The following is a 13,989-nucleotide window of genomic DNA, read 5'->3' on the forward strand; positions in this document are numbered from 1 at the left end:
CTCAATTGAGCACAAGATAAACCATAAAATAGTGGTTTATCAACCTCCCCACACTTAAACAATAGCATGTCCTCATGCTAAGCTCAAGAGAAGCTATAAAGATGAAGAGGAATGATAGAATGTATGAAATGCAACTTATCTAATGCAACTATATGCTAAGATGTTTCTACCTACTTGGTTAAAAGTAAATAAGCTCTTCAAGACAAACATGAATCAGATTTCACTAATTCAAATTATACGATAAAAGACAAGTAAACTTGTAAGAAGATAGCTCATGAAAGCAGGGAACATAGAATCAAGCATTGAACCCTTACTGGTAGTGTATATCACTCTAACTCTCAAGTGTCTAGGGTCAATCACTCTACTCTTCTCTAGTCATACTTTCTAAAATTTGTTCTTCACCTAACCAATCAACAATATTTAATATACCAATGCAAACATCATGAGGTCTTTTCAAGGTTGTAATGGGGCTAAGATAAGGGTAAGGGTATATGTATATGGCTAAGTAAGCTTTATAAATTGAATCTTTAATTAACCTAAGCTTTCACCTAACATACATATACTCTATATAACTCTAGAATCATGCCTAGCTACCCATAGTCTTCACTTTTGCATTACATACTCATGTATCAATTTTTCTTTAATTTTATCACATATGCATTGATCTTTTATTAACTTAACATTGGGATAATTTTGTCCCTTTATTTATTTATTTATATTATATATTTTTTTCTCTTTTTCTTTTTTTTTTCTTCTTTTTTTTTTTTCTCTTTTTTTTTTTGAGAGACATAAAAACTAGAATAACATATCAATGCATATGGAATTTTTAATTTTCTGTTTTACATGAGTAGGTACCCAAATTTTTCAATATTCAAAATTAGAAACATGATGATTTCCCTTATTAACCCAAGTTCCCACAGTTTCTCCACACTTAGTTGATGCACAATCTCTATCTTAAGCTAACCAAAGATTCAATTGGGATATTTAATTGTTTTTCTACTTAAGGCTAGTGATGTGGTAAAATACAGAACAAATGGGGATTAAAAGGCTCAAAGTGGCTGACAAGGGTAATTTAAAGGGTAGGCTTATTTGGGATAAGTGAGATAAAATCAGACAATGGCCTCAATCATATGCAAGCATGTAAATACACTAAATAATGGACATATAGATTGGAACAAAATAAAGATCACAATTATAGAGAAGCAAACACACAAGAATAAAATATTTATGGTTAAATAATGTAACCATATAAATAAGCTCAAATCTCACAGGTTGTGTGTTCTTTGGCTATAATTCATGTTCCAAATACAACTTCGAAACAAGTTTTAACATAAAAAATTTTTCAATTTAAATTAGTGAAATTTTTCAAAAATAGAGTCCTAAAAAGGAATTTATTATTTTAACCAAGTAGTAACTAAATGCACAAAATCAAATAAACATGCAATCAAATATGTAGATGCAACAATGAACAAATAAAGAAAATAAGAGTATTGGTGTTGAAAGGAAGGTAACTAACCCCTGGAAATCGGTATCGACCTTCCCACACTTAAAGATTGCACCGTCCTCGGTGCATGCTAAGATGTGCAGGTGGACGGGCTATTCCAACTGGCGCTTTTCTCAAAAGATTTTGCAGATGGACTTGTCTGTCTCCCCATGTAAACGTCTTTCGGTTCTCTTCCTGGTGGCCATCCTGAAAGAAAAAGGGAAGAAAGGTAACCCAATAATAAAGATAAGAAAATAAATGAAGTATGGTTGGGTTAATGCCAATTGATAAGAGTCTCATTTACATGGAAGCTTCAACATGTACGTGAGAAGACAATAGAAGCACATGGCATACTAGTGGTGCAGAATTTTCAACACAGGGGAGGAGTGTGGGTAATGAAAATATCAATATAAGTTCATGCCAATGCAAATGAAGTGCAAGTATCATAAAAGATTGGCATTGGCAGATAATTAATATCATCCCACAGTGTAAAACAAGTTACTAGGGACCAAAGTAAATTCAAGAAAAGATGCAACAGTTGAATAAGAAAAATTTTTAACACCAATGGTAAAATAATAAATTTAGAAAAGAAAAATAAAAATATGCACAAAATTAAAATGCAATAAATGAAATATGCAAATAAATTAAGTAAAATAAAATGAAAGATAAGAAGAATGAGAAGGGAAAGAACGGAAGAAGAAGTAAGTAAGAAAGGAGGGAGGAAAAATTAGGATTGGGGAAGAAAAAGATAAGATATTTGGGCAAATTAGGATAAGCTGTGCGGCGCAAGCGACGCGGACGCGTGGGGCACGCGGCCGCATGACTTGCACTTATACGGATTGACGCGGTGGCATCAGTCACGTGGTCGCGTGACCCGTTTTATGCTGCTGGCGCGAGGGCAGCCTCGCGCTCGCACAACTCTCTGTTCAAAATCATTGAATGCCAAATATTGGGCGACGCGATCGCGTGGGGCATGCGATCGCGTGAGTGGCCAGTATAAGCATATGACGCGGACGCGTCGGTCATGCGTCCGCGTGGGAAGGATTGTGCGTTCAGCACCAATCCAGCACCACTTTAGCACAACTTTCGGTCGTGCACCCTTTTCACGTCGAATTCCAGGGCATGCGGCCGCGTGATTGACGCGGTCGCGTGGGAGGCCAGCATTCCCACTCGACGCGGACGCGTCGGCGACGCTGCCGCGTCGCGTGCGTGCTTTTTTTTTATATATATAATGCAGTATGCAGAGTGCAATGCTAATATGAATGTTATGCAAAACTCCAGGTTCAATAAAATAAAATAAAACTCGAAAACAAACAAAACAGACTAGAATTAAAACTTAAAAAGGGATGATCATACCATGGTGGGTTGTCTCCCACCTAGCACTTTTAGTTAAAGTCCTTAAGTTGGAAATTTGATGAGCTTCCTGTTATGGTGGCTTATGCTTGAACTCATCCAGAAATCTCAACCAATGTTTGGAATGCCAACAACCTCCGGGATCCCAAACTAGGCGCAGAAAGCCTTCAAGTAAGTTAAAGCAAGTGACAAGGCCCCAAGAGTGCTGATTTCTAGATTGAATTTCGGGGTCCCAGACCTTACCTTTGCACCCATCTTCTTGTTGATCATCATTTTTCCACTTGGGTGGTGAACAGTCGGAATTCTCACTGAGACATCCAAACAGCTTCCTAGACCCATTCAGTTGAGCTTTATACCAACCTTTGCATTTAAACTTAAGGCTTCCAATCATAATGAACCTTGCAGGATAATTCTTACCACTGGCCATCTTCCTCTTACACTTAATGCCACAAAGAGCTCTAAGTTGACCATCCGTCTCCAGTAGCCCATATTCAAGTGGGATTAGAAAGCTAAGGAATATGAATTTTACCCACTTGAATGTTGTGAAGGATGATGGTAACTTAGGGGGAGGGGTCTCCAATAACTTTGGCAAGGTGATTCCAAGCTCCACTCCCTTGTGCTCTTTGACAACTTCCACCTCTTTGCAAGCTTTTTCAATTTCAACCTCTTCCTCTTGGTAGCTTTTCTCCAATTCAATCTCTTCTTTATTGCTTACCGAGGGCATGGGAGGCTGTGCTTCTTCTTCTTTAATCTCCGTCTCTTGATCGACCTCTTCCAAGTCCTTAGTCATGATATGCATTGGAGGTCGTACACCCTCCTCAGCATCAATTTCAATCGCCTTGGAAGGAGGTTTTATAACCTGACTTTCCCATGGAGGTTCAGCATCTCCTAAGTCTTTAACCACTTCTTTCTCTGCAACTATTATGGCTTCCTCCACTTGTTCCAATACAAAGCCATGTTCCTCATTGTCCACCGAAGTTTCTAGTGTCTCCTTCATGCTTTGCTCTTCTTTTTATTTTCCACATGTAGCCATGGAGTTCTTTGAGTGCTCAGATATTGGGAAGCTATTATATTTACTAACTCGCCTAAGGCGGCCGCGAAATTTAGCACACTCTTATTCATCCTTTCTTGCCTTTGAAGAATAACATGAAGTTTGTCATCCATTGGAGGTTGGGGTGGATATGAGGATTCATTGGTTGGGAGAGAGGGTTCATAATAGGAAGGTGGTTCATCTTGATAATGATATGGAGATGGTGAATATTGAGGTGGTGGTTCATGAGAGTAGTTGTGTTGGAAAGGTGGTGGTTCTGTGTATGGTTCATTTGGCTCATAAGGTGGTTGGTATGGTGGATACGAGTTAGGGTCATATGGAGGTGATTGGCGGAAAGGGGCTTGTGAGTATGGTGGTCCAAATTCATGTTGAGGAAAGGGTTCATAGGCATATGATGGTGGTTGTTGATAGTCCATTGGAGGTGGTTGTCGCTAAGAGGGTTGATCAAATCCTTGTGGCTCCTCCCATCTTTGATTGTTCCAACCTTGATGCCTGTTCTCATTGTAATTTCTTCTTCTTGCAACATAATTGTAACCAGACTCATAGCCAAAGGGGTGAGAGTTCATAGCAGCAAATAAAAATTAAAAACGAAAATAAAAACAATTTTAAATTAAAAGGTTATTTAAATTTTGAATTTGAAAATTAAATTTTGAAATAAGATAAGATAAGATTTTGAAAAAGATATGATTTTTGAACGGTTTGAATTTCGAAATTTAAATTTTGAAATTTTAAATTTTGAAATTTTAAATTTGTATTTTGAAAATTGAAATTTGAAATTTTGAAATTTGAGTTTTAAATTTTGAAAAAATTTTTTTGAATTTAATGAGGAAAGAGAAAAACAATAAAATGACACCAAACTTAAAATTTTTAGATCAAAACGAAGAAAACAACTAAGAACAACTTGAAGGTCAAGATGAACACGAAGAACAACTTGAAGGTCAAGATGAACACCAAGAACAAATTTTTGAAAAAAAATTTTAATAACTAAATAAAAACCAATAACCTCTTAATTTATGAAAAAAAAATAAAAACAAAAATAAAAACAAATAAACAAGCAAAAAGTAAATATTTACAATAACCAATAATAAGGCACACGTTTGCAATTCCCCGGCAACGGTGCCATTTTGAAGAAACTGAAGATTGATGGTTTAGAAGTTATAGTAAACTCTCGTTGCAAGTATAGTTACTAAACCAAGCAATCAACCTTTCTTACAAAAAATAATATTAATTAAGAAAATCATAACATGAATGTAGTATAAGCCAAATAGGCAACATAACTAATATAAGCATTAAAGTATCTGGAAGTAAGAGATAAATATAAAGTAAAAAAACATTGAACCTGGGATTGAGAAGCACTCCTAAAACTAAGAGAAATCCTAAATCCTAATCCTAAGAGAGAGGAGAGAACCTCTCTCTCTAAAAACTACATCTAAATCCTATGAAAAGTGAATTATGAAAGCTTTTTGATGAATAGATGCATTCTCCCACTTTATAGCCTCTAATCTGTGTTTTCTGGGCCGCAAACTGGGTCAGAAACAGCCCAGAATTCGCTGGTTGCGAATTCAAACACGCTGATTTTTCGTCACTGCGACGCGGCCGCGTGGAGCACGCGTTCGCGTCGCCTAGAGTCAGGGAAGCTATGGCATATTATATATCAAATCAAAGCTCCGGACGTTAGCTTTCCAACGCAACTGAAACCGCATCGTTTGGACCTCTGTAGCTAAAGTTATAGTCGTTTGAGTGCATAGAGGTCAGGCTGGACAGCTTAGCAATTTCTCCAACTTTTTGTATTCCTTCCACTTTTTCATGCTTCCTTTCCATCCTCTGAGCCATTCCTGCCCTGTAATTTCTGAAATCAATTAACACATATATCAAGGCATCTAATGGTAATAAGAGAGGATTAAACATAGGGAACTTAAGGCCAAAGAAGCATGTTTTCAATTAAAGCACATAATTAGGAAGGCAAATGTAAAACCATGCAAATAATATGAATAAGTGGGTAAAGAGTTAATAAAATCCACTCAATTGAGCACAAGATAAACCATAAAATAGTGGTTTATCAATTACCCTATACACTAGGATATTAGAGTGCACACACGCCATCAGTGAGGGTTCAATGCTCAACCTCATGTCCCCTACTTTCACAAGCTGTCTTCTTACAAATTTACTTGCTTTTACTGTATGATTTAAACTGGTGGAATCTGCTCTATGTTCTGTCTTAGAGAACTTATTTATTTTAATCAGATAGACAAAATCATATAGTTGCATTCATGTATATAGGTTGCATTGCATTGCATGAGTCTTACAAACGCATATTCATTCATTTTTACCTCCTCCAACTAAGCATGAGGACATGCCAATATTTAAGTGTGGGGAGGTTGATAAACCATTATTTTATGATTTATATTGTGTTTAATTGAGTGGTTTTATCAATTCTTTCACCCACTTATTCATATGATTTGCATGTATTCACAATTCCTTCCTAAAATTGTTCTATGATTGAAAACTTGCTTCCTAAAGATCTTTTAATTGAATATTTTTTTATTCTCCTTCATACTATTCGATGCCGTGATCTGTGTGTTAAGTGTTTCAAGCTTCATAGGGCAGGAATGGCTTAGAGAATGGAGAGAAAGCTTGCAAAGATGGAAGGAACACAAGAAATTGAGGAGATGACCAGCGAGAAGTGACGTGGGCGCATGGCTCCCGCGACCGCGCGGAATATAGGAAATTGCAGTGACGCGCTCGCGTGCATGACGCGAACGCGTGGATTGGAAGCTGCACGAGTGACGCGAATGCGTGGACGACGCGCACGCGTGGCACGGAAAACGCTGAGTGACGCAAACGCGTGGACGACGCGGTCGCGTGGCGTACGCGATCTGTAGAATTTACAGAAGTCGCTGGCGTGAATTCTAGGCCGCATTCTAACCCAGTTTTCGGCCCAGAAACGCATATTAGAGCCAGGGAACATGCAGAGACAAAGGACGACATTCATTCCGCATAATTGGGAGTTTTTGATCTGATTTTACTCATCCTATAGGTTTTCTCTCTACACATTCATAGTTCTTAGGATTTTGTTTTTATTGCTTTTTGGATTGGGATATCGAGAAGAGTTGTTACCTCCGCAAGACTTCATCTCTCTAGTTTGTTTTCTCTACTTTTTACTTACTCTTCCATATCCTTAATTTGTCCAGAGTAAAATTGGATTATTTTTAGAATTATTTAATACAAAGACTATTTTTATTTTTTTTAATTAATCTCTTTGATTATTGTTTATCATGTCTCTTTTTATTTTCCCTCTTTATTTTGTGAAGTCTATATTTATGATAATGGAGTAGTCCCCCAACTTGATTGGGAGTTGATTAAAAGGAGAACCTTGAGTTGGAATACTCAAGAGTTCAATTGTAATTGGTTCGTTGTTGGTGGCTTGTTAGTCACTAACTCTAATCCTTCCCAAGGGAGAGGATTAGGACTTGTGAATAGAAGTTGGCTTTTAACTTGACTTTCCTTCATTCGTTGAGGGTTAACTAAGTGGAACAACTACTAATTATTAATTAATCTTGAGAAAATTCCAACAAGGATAGAACTTCCGATTAATCTTCTCCCGGTCAAGATTTTTATTTAAATTACATAAATTCTCTGAATTAACTTCCTGTTTATCAAACTCAAAACCATTTTGCAAAAACCTCTGATTAATAAAATAGCACGTCTTTCTGCAACTCGTTGGGAGACGACCTGGGACTCATACTCCCAGTATTCTAATTCTAATTTTGTGACAACTCTTTTCTAAATTGACAAGTGAATTTTTGCTGGTTAAGAGCTGTACTTGAAATGCCATTTTTCTTAATAATTCTTAATCTGCCAATTTCCACCACGTCAGAGATCCTATTCCGACACTAGTGAGAACCGACAGATGATTAGCCTTTCGGTAGCTGTACCTGGTATTTTTCATCCGAGACGAGAAATCTGACATTTGTTAGCCGTGCAGAAACCGTACCTGGTATTTTTCATCCGAGAGAATCATACAGCTTGCCATGGAAGGGAGCACGCATGATTGGAAGAAGGCAATAGGAAAGCAGAGGTTCAGAAGCAACAAAGCATCTCCAAACGCTTATCTGAAATTTTCACCAATAAATTACATAAGTATCTTTATTTTATTTTATGTTTTATTTATCTTTTAATTATCAAAATCTCATAACCATTTGAATCCACCTGACTAAGATTTACAAGATGACCATAGCTTGCTTCAAGCCGACAATCTCCGTGGGATCTACCCTTACTCACGTAAGGTATTACTTGAACGACCCAGTGCACTTGTTGGTTAGTTGTGCAGAGTTGTGAAAAGTGTGATCATAATTTCGTGCACCAGGTGGCTATTCCGACTTATAAACCCACTCAATAATGGCTACATTGCACATACGCTTTTGTTCCAATACAACCAAATGGGTGAGTCTCCCATTAAAATTCTTGCAATGTATTAATTGTTGAGTTACATTGAGATGCATACTGGTTCTCCTAATACAGCCTGTTGTTTCCATTCACCTAGTTTTGATTGTGGTGTATATGCAATAAAATTCATAGAGTACTGGACTGAAGACGGGAGACTAAATGACTGGAATTATGTGAGCTTCCGAAATTCTATATCTTATTAAATGAGTTTTTAAACACACGTCACTATCTGTACCTAGATGCAGTTATTTATCATTGATTTTCACATGTAGAACACCATCAAGTTATATAGGTTGGAAATAATGCTTTACATCATCCTATGTCACAAAAATTCAGCCATTGGAGATGCTTTGAATGCCCTTGACAACTGTGCTCGATCTCTTATGCGCTGCAACCAACCTAAGAATAAACGTAAGGAGGTTAGGACACCATTTACAGCACCTAACACAAAGAGCATGTTTTGGCGAGCTGCAGGAAAGCCGAAGAAAAAGACCATCAAAAAAGGAGCTAAACATGGGGAAAAAAGGCTGCATATTACTTCCTTGTTTACCTAGGGTGGGGATATTCTCACATTATGTGCTATATTTTGTTGGGACTATTTATTTTCCTTTCGTACACAAAGTGATTGTTTCTTTTGGATTCTTACGCTGTTAACAGGTATTTGTACTTTGAACCTTGACGAACGTTGTTGGTTAATTCAATGATAATGCATGTAATGTGGAGGTGAATCTTGTCTTTTGCACCTTGATTTGTGATAATTTTGTGCACAGGATCAACACCTTATGTGTTTTGAAGTATTTTTATTACTAGTGACTAATCATGTTGATGTTTCAATATGTTAACTCTGGATGTCTCTACTTATGTTATTCATGTATTATTAGTCATGTGTTGTTCGCAGGTGACTGAAAACGGAACTACTTTCTGATGGAAGTGTGTTCATATGGATGTGTCTTCTGCATTATGTGTCTATGTTTGTCGTGTAATGTTGGCAGATGTGTCTTATGATGGAAATGCCTTTTGCCAATGTGTCTTTCAAGTTTTTTTAACTATGGATGTGTCTTCCGAGGGAAGTTTAGTGTCTTCCCGTGACTTCTTTGGAGGTATCCTTGGTTGGATGTGTCTTTTGCTGGAGGTGTCTTATGCGACTGTGTCTTTCGTGTTTTCATATAATCGCGGATGTGTCTTTCGAGGGTCGTGTCTAATTTTGTCGTGTCTTCTTCAAAGGTGTATAATTATGGATGTGTCTTATGCTTTTTGGTAGTGTTTTATGCTATCATAGAAGGAAGGTTTCAATTAAGACTTGATTGATTCATTATGAGGCCTAACTCGCACCTTTTTGGGTTAGTAACCGTAACAAAATGAAACGCAACCTAAATTAAATAAATTTACTCGCCTTTGTCCTCCACGTTAATAGCACATAACATTCATGATTATTTTGTGAAGCTAATTCAAACTTAACAAACTTGTAACAGTATGATCCTATTGGTGGATCAAAAAACTCAATAAGTAATGATATATCCTTAGCTTAACAATATTTATTAAATTAAAAACCTAAATCCTTTGTCAAAGATAAGTGAAAAAAATGTTACTAATAAAGAAAGGGAAATGTCCATTCAAATCTATAATCCAAAGTCTTCTAATTGTGTCAAAATGAGTTTAACAAAGACAAGAACCCGCCATGTTCCTGTGATTCATTCGCTCTCATAGCAGAAACCATCATTGTAGTTGGATTGATTGCTTCTTCATTTTTCTAAAAAAAAAACAAAATAAAAAATGCACAAAAAAAAGTGAATAACAGTTTCAACTTTATCCATCAAGTTATGTTAACAAGTGGTTCGAAACTAATGAAATGGTAAACACATACCGGAGGTGGATTCTTCTTCTTTCTTTGCATAGATTTCTTGATGCAGGTGTCCAGTTCAGATAAAAGCCTCTTCAATCTTGGCCGACCCTTCGTTGCGACCTTTGAAGGACCTCAAATGTCAGATGAACCAAGAGCGGGGTCACACTGTATCACCATGCTGTTCTGTGTAGTTGGAACACTTCTAGGTCCTAAGTTCGAGCGATAATCAAACAGCTTGGCCCTTAACTCATCAAGACTCGAATATAACATGACCGCTTCTTTTTCACATGTCACGAAATCCTGGGCAACATTAAAGAAGTGTGAACACAGTCCTCTAAATAAGTTGTGGCTTTCATCGGATTGCTTTTCGTCATGGCTGCTCTTGATGAAAGTGTGTTTGTGTTGTACATTCTTGCTCCATCGAAGGAGCACATAGCAAGATGGTACTCTGTCTACTCCGTAATAAAAGAACACAGCAAGACAATCACAAAAAAGAATACATCTTGATTCAAACATGTTGTACTCGCACCGAATCTTGTGTGTCGCTGGGTCAAACTTGACACTGTTCGTCCAGGACCTAGGCTCCCCATATAGTAGGTATTTCTCATTCACGGTCACACAAAATAAATCGCCATCTTGAGTCACACCACAGACTAAACAATCTCCTTTTTTCTTGAATTCCTGTTGTACTTCCCTAAACTTAAAGGTTGTGTACTCACGCTGAAATTGTCTTTCAATTGTAGAGCTCGATGAACAGGGGACAACTCCTTTAGAGTCTACAGCATCATCCTTCGACTCCTTCGGCTCCTTGTTCCCAAGCATGTTGTCATACTCATGCATGAACTGAACCAGTCCACTCTTGTAATGCAAGTAACCACCGAAAAAGGCGTGCATACTTTCACTCCGTTGGGTACTTCTATTACCAGCCCAAAATTCACCTTGAAAATAGATTGGAACCCATATTCAACGATCATTATAAAGGTCTACAAAACCAAATGAAAACAAAGCAATAATCACCATCATGAACAATTAGCTATATCACAACACACAACTACAGACTTAGTGAACCAAGTAGACATCGACCTTTCAAACAGAGATATCCCATAAAAGTATCAAAATAGGTTATAAATCATCTTATGACAACAAGACCTAAATTCGAGTATAATTAAAACAGAACCTGCATAATAAACCTACTATCCAAAAAGAACAAAGGAGAATAATACAGAACAAACCTGATAGCCATCTATTTTGCTCTAAGTTAAACTCAACAATGAATGCACACCAATCCTTCTCGAAAGATTTCACAGACCGGGCATTCCAAACTGTGCCATGCATTCTAATATCTATTTCTCTGTATCGAGCATATCCTCCAAGCTTATGCAGTATCTTCTTCATTATGAGCCATATGCACCATCGGTGGCAAGTATCTAGAAGGACATTTCTAATAGCACCAAACATGGATTTGCACTGGTCCATGATGATGGCCTTTGGGGGAGTTCCCATGCACTTCAACCATTGCTTAAAAATCCACTCAAAGCTATGAATTTCCTCGTTTTCCAGCAAAGCACATCCGAGCAGAGTGGACTTGCCATGATGGTTGACACCAACAAAAGATGAAAACAGAAGTCCGTGCCTATAATAAATTCAGCCAAAATTAATAAATCACGATAGTACGAAAACATTAACCCTTTCAATAGAGACAGAAACACAAATATACTTGTTTCTTCTGTATGTTGTATCAAACGATACCACATCTCCATAATATTCATAGAACGCCTTGCATCTTGCATCTATCCAGAGCGCACTCTTAAACTTGTTAGCTTTGTCCACATCAACTGCATAAAAGAAATTCGGATTGATATCTTTCATTTGCATGGAATAGCTAATCATTTCATTCACATCTGCGTTTTCGTCAGCACAACGCAGATTGCTCGTAATGTAGTTTGTCACATCCTTTTCTGAGTAACCCAACTTCGACGAGTCACCAATCTCGTTCGCCAGTGCGAGATAAGTCTTGTTGGGCTGTATGCTAGCCTCATCGTTGTCCTGAATCACATACTTTGAATGCATGGTCAGTTCCCTGTACTCAGTGTCATGCATAGCTTGCTTGGCAGTGGGTATGCTTCAATTCTAATTTTGACACCATCCAATTATCCTTCTTCCTATCAAGCATCACATACATCCTTGCTTTGCATCTGGCTATTGTTATTCTCTTTACCCGAGTTGCTGCCTTCACTCGAGACTCCTGATAACCTTCACGACTGTAGTGTATCAATTGGTTGATGGGTATCCTTGATTCCTTCTTGTTCTTGTCAAAGTTGGTATTTCTAATCCTAGTCACGAACCAAACTTTCTTTGTATAATTAGAATAGAACTCTTGTGTCTGCTGCAACAAAACAAATCTCAATCCTACGTACGGAATTTTCTCTATTGGAATTCCAGTGTGATCGGACAACTGCAAATCTATTTAGAAAAAATATCATTCAACACAAAAAAATACTCAACTAATTAATTTCCAATATCTCACTAATTTTGTGACCAGAATAAAACATATTTCACACCTCATGATTACTACCGTAGCATCATCCTCTAATTGAATAACGTCTACAGATTCTTTTTCCTGAAATCGATAACCGAGGACATACACCAAAAAAGATAACCATCCACCGTTCGACACTCATAAAAACTCTTCCAACAACCACTTATCCATTGATAACACCAACTAATAAACAACCAAAACTAAACTAATATAAAACAACACTATCCATTTTCATATCTATAAAACAAAAATTAATCAAAGTTGCAAACATCAATTCAACATGGTGAACAAAAAGAATAATAAACTACATCAAAAGTAGAAAATGTAGCATCATTCTAGCATAATTGAAAGAAAGAATATCCACACCAATTCTAATTAAACAAATAAAATCACAATCCTTCCAACAAAGTTTATCACTGTTAATAACTAAACAATAAAATAAAAAATAGATTGCAAATAAACATAACCAAATATACTACTAACACACAAATTACCTTGTCCACACGTTGTATGTCTTCTACACTCAGAGACGGGACATTAACATCAATGAAATTAGAATGATCACTCACATCATATGCAGTGTCGTACGATGCTTCTTCATAAATTGATTGATCCATCGATGTAATGTGGTCCACTCGCCTTCAACGGAAGCACATACACCTTACTCATATGGATTTTAAAAATTATTTGTCAATAAGAGTGGATGTTCATGTTGACGATGATCTGTGAGGGCTGTTCACCTTGATCCTATGGTGGTGGAAGGCTATGGCTCAATATAGGTGGAACGCTATGGCTCAATGTGCATCTATGACAACGACAACACCTATGGTAGGGTGCGATAACAGTGTGTATGATGACTTTATCTCTCACGGAAATCGCGGTGTCACAAAATCGGTTCGCGTGGAAGAGGCTATGTCACAAATCGAACGGTGATTGCAGACTCCTGGTGACGTGAAAAATTTCAGGACGGAGAGATTACCGGAAATAGTTGAGGAGAAGAGGGTTGCGTGACACCTTCATACACTCATGTCGTAGTTCTCTTCTACGGGACTGGTGGTCCCACACAGTGGGATCCGGGAAAAAGCGCAGTCACCATCAAACGATAATAGCGGCGTCCTAGTGACTGAAAAATTTCCATGAATGAGACACGGCCAGCGAGGAGAAAGAGGATTAGGGTTGCATGATGGGTTGCACCGTAGTCTTCGTAATTGATGGGAGATGGCTCATGCTACATTACCACTCCTTATTCTTTCAAAATGCTATATAATGGACCC

General features: G+C 37.4%; 1 protein-coding gene across 1 annotated transcript; it reads right to left on the reverse strand.

Annotated features, from left to right (window-relative positions):
• Nucleotides 10,309-13,332, reverse strand: LOC107607600 (protein FAR1-RELATED SEQUENCE 5-like). The gene is made up of 6 exons (XM_016309532.1): nucleotides 13,210-13,332; nucleotides 12,752-12,796; nucleotides 12,395-12,631; nucleotides 11,894-12,222; nucleotides 11,409-11,809; nucleotides 10,309-11,114 (listed from the first exon to the last, which is right to left on the reverse strand). The coding sequence occupies exons 1-6, from the start codon at nucleotides 13,330-13,332 to the stop codon at nucleotides 10,309-10,311; spliced, it is 1,941 nt and encodes a 646-aa protein (XP_016165018.1).

This window comes from Arachis ipaensis, chromosome B07, assembly GCF_000816755.2.
Source record: "Arachis ipaensis cultivar K30076 chromosome B07, Araip1.1, whole genome shotgun sequence".
NCBI classification, from domain to species: domain Eukaryota; kingdom Viridiplantae; phylum Streptophyta; class Magnoliopsida; order Fabales; family Fabaceae; genus Arachis; species Arachis ipaensis.

Excerpts from the sequence above, each read along its gene's own strand:
- LOC107607600 (XM_016309532.1), bottom strand. The coding sequence starts at position 13,332 with ATGGATCAATCAATTTATGAAGAAGCATCGTACGACACTGCATATGAT. Across the intron at positions 12,223-12,394 it reads GAGTGAAGGCAGCAACTCGG|GACAACGATGAGGCTAGCAT; the intron begins GTAAAGAGAATA and ends TATGTGATTCAG. Across the intron at positions 11,810-11,893 it reads ACAACATACAGAAGAAACAA|GCACGGACTTCTGTTTTCAT; the intron begins GTATATTTGTGT and ends AATTTATTATAG.